This window comes from Rhinopithecus roxellana, chromosome 7, assembly GCF_007565055.1.
Source record: "Rhinopithecus roxellana isolate Shanxi Qingling chromosome 7, ASM756505v1, whole genome shotgun sequence".
In the NCBI taxonomy this organism is placed as follows: Eukaryota; Metazoa; Chordata; class Mammalia; order Primates; family Cercopithecidae; genus Rhinopithecus; species Rhinopithecus roxellana.
The window spans coordinates 24,813,096-24,821,197 of record NC_044555.1 but is presented as its reverse complement, the minus strand read 5'-3'; the positions used below and the strand labels follow the sequence as shown (position 1 = coordinate 24,821,197).

The 8,102-nt window shown below is 39.8% G+C and overlaps 1 protein-coding gene across 2 annotated transcripts; it reads right to left on the bottom strand.

Annotated features, from left to right (window-relative positions):
• Positions 1-347: 347 nt before the first annotated feature.
• Positions 348-7,640, bottom strand: XAGE3 (X antigen family member 3). 2 transcript variants are annotated; one of them, XM_010375634.2, is made up of 5 exons: positions 7,550-7,640; positions 6,595-6,683; positions 5,979-6,084; positions 2,627-2,752; positions 348-459 (listed from the first exon to the last, which is right to left on the bottom strand). In XM_010375634.2, exons 2-5 carry the CDS (start codon positions 6,673-6,675, stop codon positions 437-439), a joined length of 336 nt encoding a protein of 111 aa, XP_010373936.1. In that variant the 5' UTR covers positions 6,676-6,683; positions 7,550-7,640; the 3' UTR covers positions 348-436. The 2 variants fall into 2 exon arrangements, with proteins under 2 accessions (XP_010373936.1, XP_030790111.1); XM_030934251.1 differs by having other exon boundaries at positions 5,997-6,084; positions 7,550-7,569.
• Positions 7,641-8,102: the final 462 nt, after the last annotated feature.

Below are 8,102 nucleotides of genomic sequence, written 5' to 3'. Positions count from 1 at the left end.
GTCTCACTCTGTCACCCAGGCTGGAGTTGCAGTGGCCTGAACATAACTACCCACATCCTCTACCTCCTGAGTTCAAGGGATCCTCTCAACGTAGCCTCAGAAGTAGCTGGGACTAAGGCTACATATATACATGCATACATTCATGCACTCATTCATTTATTTTGCAGTGAGGGGGTCTCACTATGTTGCCCAAGCTGGTGTCAGTTTCCTGAGCTCAAGAAATCCTCCTGCCTCAGCATCCCAAAGTGCTGTGATTACAGGCTTGAGCCACCATACCTGGCCACCATTTTCAATAGTATCAAATATTTGGGAATAACATGAACAAAAAAAAAAATGTGCAAGACTTATTTGGAGAAAGCCGCAAAAGTTTATTTCGATATTTTTAAGTCAAATATCTTAGATAGAAACAGTTTGTGTTGTTTCAGCTTGTCTTCATTTAAACCTGCGGTTGTCTGTCACCTATAATAGAAACATAACAGGAGGGAATATTAGTAGCAGAACTGTATTCAGATGACATTAAAGGTATATGAAGGACACCAAAGTTGTGGTTTTATACCATGGACTAAAACCAGAAGCCTAAGAGTAACCTGATGGCTAACATTCAGTTAGACCTCTGTAGAGACTTTGAAGATAGGCTTCCAAGCATATACATTAGCAACATTTTTAAAACACCCTGCATTCTGTAGTTCAAGGGAACCAAAAACTGTCTAACTTCAAAACGCTTTAAATCAAGTGAACCTATTAAAAGGTGGCCCAAAGTGAAAAGCAAACATTGTGTACAGTTTTAATAAAAACATAACCAACACACAACAAACCTAAGAAACAAAAGGAATTTACAAACAATGTATAATGTAATATAATGTTTTGCCTTGAAATAATAGTCTGGATGTTCAACAAGTTCCTGGGAAACAGGTTATGTCACATAAGGAACTGCGTAAGTGCAGTGAATTGAAAGGCCAGTACTGCATTTGTTTTTTCTCCGTTGTGCAGAAGTGCAAAAATGTTGCTTGGGGCTAGTTTACCCACCTGTGTTCTTTAAGGTACAGTAACCATTTTTGTCCAACATTTTTACCTGTCATCCTGATGTCAATATGAAGAGTCCCTCTTCTTACACTTGAAAATATTTCCATTGGTAAAATAAATTACATGGTCAGATTCGGTTTAATCTATCACTATTATTTTTGACATCAAAATGGGAAAGAGGCATATATCATGAGGAGTGGGGCAAAAAAAAGAAATGGAGGGAGAGGAAAATGGAAAAGGACAGTAAGACATCTGGAAAAGCCAAATATTTGTTTCTAAAAGTTGAGTGTTTTTGAGGGATAAGTGGGAAATTTCAGAAGTTTTTCCACAGTCTTTGTGATGTTTAGATATTCAGGTATTACTGGAATATATTAACTAATGTATGTGTTCCTAGAATATCAATCACTTCATTCATATTTTGAAAATATTAAAGTTTAAGAATGTATTCACTTTCGATTCTACCATATATTCAGTATCTGTTAGGGTCTTGTTCGTATTCCATGTTGAGCTTTTTCCATTTTCTTTACGAGTGTGCAAATTATTACTCTATTCATAGCTATTTTTCAAAAGAACAATCTTTTAAATGTATTACTTTTGGATTACATTTCCTTTTACTAATGATTCATACCTGTCTCTTATTAAGTACCTCTTTCTTTTTCCCTTAGATTTATTCTATTGCTCTTTATTATTTTCATTTTGTAATATTTTCCTTTCTCGTGTAATTTTCTATCTATTTTAACAAGATATTCATTTAAGACTATCTTCCTAAGAATACAATTGAGGCTTGTTCAATGGGCTCCTGGAAATAATTGAAAACTATCTTTCAACGTAAATAGTCTAATGGAATGGTTCAGCACTGTAGAGTAAAAACATTTAGGTAATTTCTTCCACAAACATGGAATGCTTCCTATAAATTCAGAAGCTCTTCTAATTAACAGTCATCAATTTGGAAAATATGTGGAAAAGGTACTTTCATCAAGCAAGTTGCCTGCTCATTTTCTTAGGAACCATGATGTCTCAACTCAGATATTAGAACTGGAGTGAAACTGATTGTTATGAAAAACAAATCATATCTTTGTATTTTATCCAACAGAACATGAGGATGCAGAAATAAACTTTAAAACAGATGTTAATACATCTGATTTGCATTTACTATTTTCAATAACAGCAGTGTTCTACAACCAAAGGTGGTTGTAGAATTTATGGAATTAATCCAGAATCTCACAAATAATATTAGAGTTGGTATTAGAATCTGCTTAAGGTGCTAGGATATTTCACACAAACTGGTATTACAAATGCATTAAGTATTTGTTAAAATCAGAAATAAGAAAAAAATCTGAAAATTGTTAGTTGTTAGGTATAATCAGAAGTAAGAATATGCTTTCATATTTGATGATTCAATATGGCTTTGACCCAATTTGTGTCTGTATCTGATAGTGTTTAAGTCTTGCAGTCAGGCAATTGGGGTCTGAACAACCTTTCAAAGAAAGTCTGCATTTGAACTCTGATTTTAAGGGGGTAGTAATGTTCTCTCTTATTATCAAAAGTAAAATATTGTGGAAAACAGAAAGCACATAATTTTGCATCTTAATGGAGAGCATACCTCCTTCTGGCATTTTAAATTCCTCTGATTTTGGCAGAATCTTCCCCTGGTCATCAGGACCATCTCCGCATTCATCCCCAGTCTTTGACTGAGATTGCTCCTGGAGATCAGCTTCCAGGTCAAGCGCTTAAAAATACAAAGGTTAACTGCTCAATGAAATAAAAGAGGGCACAAACAAATGGAAGAACATTCCATGCTCAAGGATAGGAAGAATCAATATTGTGAAAATGGCCATACTGCCCAAGGTAATTTACAGATTCAATGCCATCCCAATTAAGCTACCAATGACTTTCTTCACAGAATTGGAAAACACTACTTTAAAGTGTGTATGGAACCAAAAAAGAGCCCGCATTGCCAAGATAATCCTAAGCCAAAAGAACAAAGCTAGAGGCATCACGCTACCTGACTTCAAACTATACTACAAGGCTACAGTAACCAAAACACCATCGTACTGGCACCAAAACAGAGATCTAGACCAATGGAACAGAACAGAGCCCTCAGAAATAATACCACACATCTACAACCACCTGATCTTTGACAAATCTGACAAAAACAAGAAATGGGGAAAGGATTCCCTATTTAATAAACGGTGCTGGGAACACTGGCTAGCCATATGTAGAAAGCTGAAACTGGATCCCTTCCTTACACCTTATACAAAAATTAATTCAAGCTGGATTACACACTTAAATATTAGACCTAAAACCATAAAAATCCTAGAAGAAAACCTAGGCAATACCATTCAGGACACAGGCATGGGCAAGGACTTCATGTCTAAAACACCAAAAGCAATGGCAACAAAAGCTAAAATTGACAAATGGGATCTAATTAAACTAAAGAGCTTCTGCACAGCAAAAGAAACTACCATCAGAGTGAACAGGCAACCTACAGAATGGGAGAAAATTTTTGCAATCTACTCATCTGACAAAGGGCTAATATCCAGAATCTACAAAGAACTCAAACAAATTTACAAGAAAAAAACCACCCCATCAAAAAGCGGGCAAAGCATATGAACAGACACTTCTGAAAAGAAGACATTTATGCAGCCAACAGACACATGAAAAAATGCTCATCATCACTCGCCATCAGAGAAATGCAAATCAAAACCACGAGATACCATCTCACACCAGTTAGAAAGGCAATTATTTAAAAATCAGGAAACAACAGGTGCTGGAGAGGATGTAGAGAAAGAGGAACACTTTTACACTGTTGCTGGGACTGTAAACTAGTTCAACCATTGTGAAAGACAGTGTGGCGATTCCTCAAGGATCTAGAACTAGAAATACCATTTGACCCAGCCATCCTATTACTGGGTATATACCCGAAGGATTATAAATCATGCTGCTATAAAGACACAGGCACACCTATGTTTACAGCAGCACTATTCACAATAGCAAAGACTTGTAACCAACCCAAATGTCCATCAATGATAGACTGGATTAAGAAAATGTGGCACATAAACACCATGGAATACTATGCAGCCATAAAAAAGGATGACTTCATGTTCTTCGTGGGGACATGGATGAAGCTGGAAACCATCATTCTTAGCAAACTATCGCAAGAACAGAAAACCAAACACCGCATGGTCTCACTCACAGGTGGGAATTGAACAATGAGAACACTTTGACACAGGAAGGGGAACATCACACACTAGGGCCTGTTGTGGGGTGGGGGGAGGGGAGAGGGACAGCATTAGGAGATATACCTAATGTAAATGACAAGTTAATGGGTGCAGCACACCAACATGGCACATGTATACATATGTAGCAAAACTTCATGTTGTGCACATGTATCCTAGAACTTAAAGTATAATAAAAAAAATACAAAGGTTATCAATTGAAGCAGGCAAACAAGAAAGATAAATAAGGAAATAATAATATTATTTTCCTCAGTGTTATGAAATAAAAGGCTGCAGTCGACTGTGGTAATAAATGTGACGTAAAGATGTCCCACCTTTGTTTTCCTGTATTATGAAATCTTATCTTAAATGACAGTCTGAGGAAAAATCACACCACCCTTACATTCCCTATACTTTACCATTGTGTATTATAAACAGTGAGTGTCAGCTATCTAGGAAACCTAAAGACTACCCAATGGATAGCATTTTAATCATAACTCAAATGTAATTTTCTGAAAGATTAGATGAATGTGTTGGCGAGCCTATGACAAATCTTACAGTCCTGACACTCATTACCTGTTGAGGTAACTTGGAAATTTTTTGGTTAAAATTAGACAACCTTAGGTTCAAAGGCCCTATATGTAACTTTCCATAAACGAATCCCATTCACATAAAAGTACCAAATATAACAGCAAAATCGCTGTCTTCCACAAGAGTACAGGAACTTGAGTGAAAAAAAAAATTAATAGGCATTGTTGACAGTCATATTCTGGAAACCCCTTAACAGTGAATTGCTAAAGTAATCCATGACCCAAATTCTGTCAATGTTCAACTTCAAAATGCTATCTGTTGAGGAAATAATTTCTGTTTCATGATAATCTTATCATACTTCGAGTTTTCTAATTATAAAAGTATATAAACAACTCTTTAAAAGCCCCTTAAAATCATACTAATATAGCTACCTGTATGCCAATGTCCCGAATTATCCAGATTTTACCAAACATACTGTCAAAAATACAGAGCAAAGGAAAGAGTGGCTGTCATTCATTGAGGTCTTTTCTGGAGTTGCTATCCTGCTTCACTGAACTTTGTTTTGTCCTGAGCCAATACTGAAGTACCTTACAGTACAGACACATTCGAGTATTAACATTTCAAGCAAAATCATTCACGTTTTCTAATGTGAATGGTAGGGAGAATACAAACGTTGGAATGAAATATGAATTCCTTCTCCATGAGTCAAGTGTTCTTGGTAAGCCTCCATTTCAGAGCCTCAGTTTTCTTATTTACAAAATAGGGCTAACATCCTTATACAAATGGGCTTTATTCAGGGTGTTCTAAGGTAGGGTGATTTGGCACTCCACATGCTGTTAAAGGGTGCATACAATACTGTGGACACCTCGGCTAAGAAGATCAGACAACATTCTAAGAAGATCAAAGTAAACTAGTGAAATAATGTACATTTTTGTACATCAAATTAAACAGTTTCATCTGATTTAGCAAGGACTGTATTTTCAAGCATACAAAATATATTTCAAAGGTAGGAGAAGATTCATTATATCCAGGGGCTGCATGAAGCTGCAAACTATACTCTTCACTTGTCCAGCCAACTCTCAGCAAATATTTGAGATCCTTTCCCAATGTTTTCTTTCCTCCTGTTACTGGTCATGGCATAAGGCATGATGCACACATAGGCCTCCTTCCCTCCCCATAGACATTCTTTCTTTCCCCTCCCAGCACCTTGAATCTCAGCCGCACCCTGATCTTCTTCTCTCTCCTGACAAGGTGTAGGATCCCGACTTTCAGTTGGTGGTTCCTCTTGCTGAGGCTCCGCATCACTGGGCTCCTGGAACGAGGGGTGTGTGTGTGTGTGTGTGTGCAGATAAAAAGTTTTGTTATCGATACATTTCAATAATATAAATATACAGAATACATAGATGCTTCTGATCATAAGTCTAAAGACATTTCTCCAACACTATTCCACATACTTATTTTTCATAAAGTTACTCTTCCCACAAAGAGGTTACTCTAAGACAGTTGCCCTCAAGGGCTTTGGAAGCTGTTTTAATCTATGTTAGGATGAATGTGTGTAATCTTTTGCAAATAAGCATGAGAAGGAAATCATGGGCAAAATCTGGGGAACACAAGATCATCTATCCAGACAACAGGAGAACTTAATCCTCTTGGATTAGTCTTTCCTTCATGAGATGCCATGATTATTTTTATCAGCATGGGACACCTTTATTGGTGTATCTATATCGGTTCAACAACAATTACAAAACATAGTTTTGCAACAACATCAAGTTACAAAAATAACTTTCTGCTAATAGAAAACATCAAAGGTTAAGATACTCACCGGCAGAGGCCCAATCAGCTCAGGAGGTGGTACACTTCTCCTTGGTCTAGGCCTATATGTTGATCTTCCTCGCCAAATCATATTTCACACTGCAAGCAGAATACTGTGAATTGGTAAATGTACTTGAAAAGACAGCTATATTTGACCACTTCCATGACCAAATGTTAACTTGTCGTTTTTTAAAAGTTTGTAAATACTTTCGAACTAAGTCTCAGGGCAAGCGTAAGTGTGTGTGCCTTCTGAATGCTTGCGAAGCCATTAAGTTGGTCAAGCTAACTGAGCAATTTCTTAAGGCTCCTGGCAAAAGACACAGGATATTTCCAATAAGGTTTGGTTTCACAACTGAACTCTCCTCCGTGGAGACATTTGGGAAAATACAGCCAGAGAATTAAAACTGTAGTAACTACGGTTTTTGTCACACACCCATTTGCTAGGCCCATTTCCCCCCTAAAATCAAGTTTTGTTGGAACGCAGAGCCCCACCCACTCAAACTTCCATGGTGGAGTTGAGAAGCTGCCACACAGCGCTGGGCCCTCCTCACTGTACACCTCTGCCAGGCGCTCTACAGACCTCAGGGCCATGGTTGCCAACCCGCAGCATTCCCAGTTCCCTTCCTTAATGCCCACCCTGCTCCTTCCCGGGTCGACACGAAGGAGCCTGGAATCTGTCCTCGGTCGAGGGTTCCAGGGACTCGGATACCTGCCCCAGCAACCCCAACACTCGCCCCATTTTCACCTGACCGCTCTCAACTGCGTGGCCCACCTTCTTCACTCATTCTGACCTCACCACAACAAGGCCCATGGCAGTGCCACCTCACGAGGAGAAGGACGAGCACCTTGAGACCCTTCGGCCTCTGAGGCCGTGGACCATGCTGTCCCACGCTCCGGATAGCCACTGGCTCCTCCTCACACTCACTCACACTTCAACTCTTGGGAGGAATGGCTTGTGGACCTACCGGCTGCGTCTCAGTAAGACAGAAAAAGTCCAGACAGCAGGAACGCGACCCTCACACCCTCACAGCTCCAGGGAGTTCACCACATAGGCAAAGGGGCAGAGGGGAAGACGCCCAGTGGACATGCGCAGTGAGGATGGTGCCTGCCTAGTGGGCTGTGGCGCCCCTCCTCGCCCCACCCCATCCCGCGCCGCGCAGTCCTCTGCCCTCTCCCAGGTTCCCACTGAAGACTTCGGAATGTGTCTTCTGTGGGCGGTTTCATATGCCTCCGGGACTCAAATACCACAAATAGTTTCCCCCTTCAAAACTCACTCCATGTTCACTAGGTCCTCCTCCCCTCTATGGCCCTCCTTCCTCCCCTGTCTGGGACACCCACGATAGCAAGGCCATGGCTGTGTCGCCGCCTGTTAAGAGAAGAATGGCAACCTCAAGGACCTTCCCCAATCGGAGGACATAGACTGCGCCGCGGGCTCCTCCTCACTCTCTCTCCCACTTCAACCCTGGGAGGACTGATCTTCGGACCTACTGGCTGACTCCTAGTCAGCAGCACAGAAGG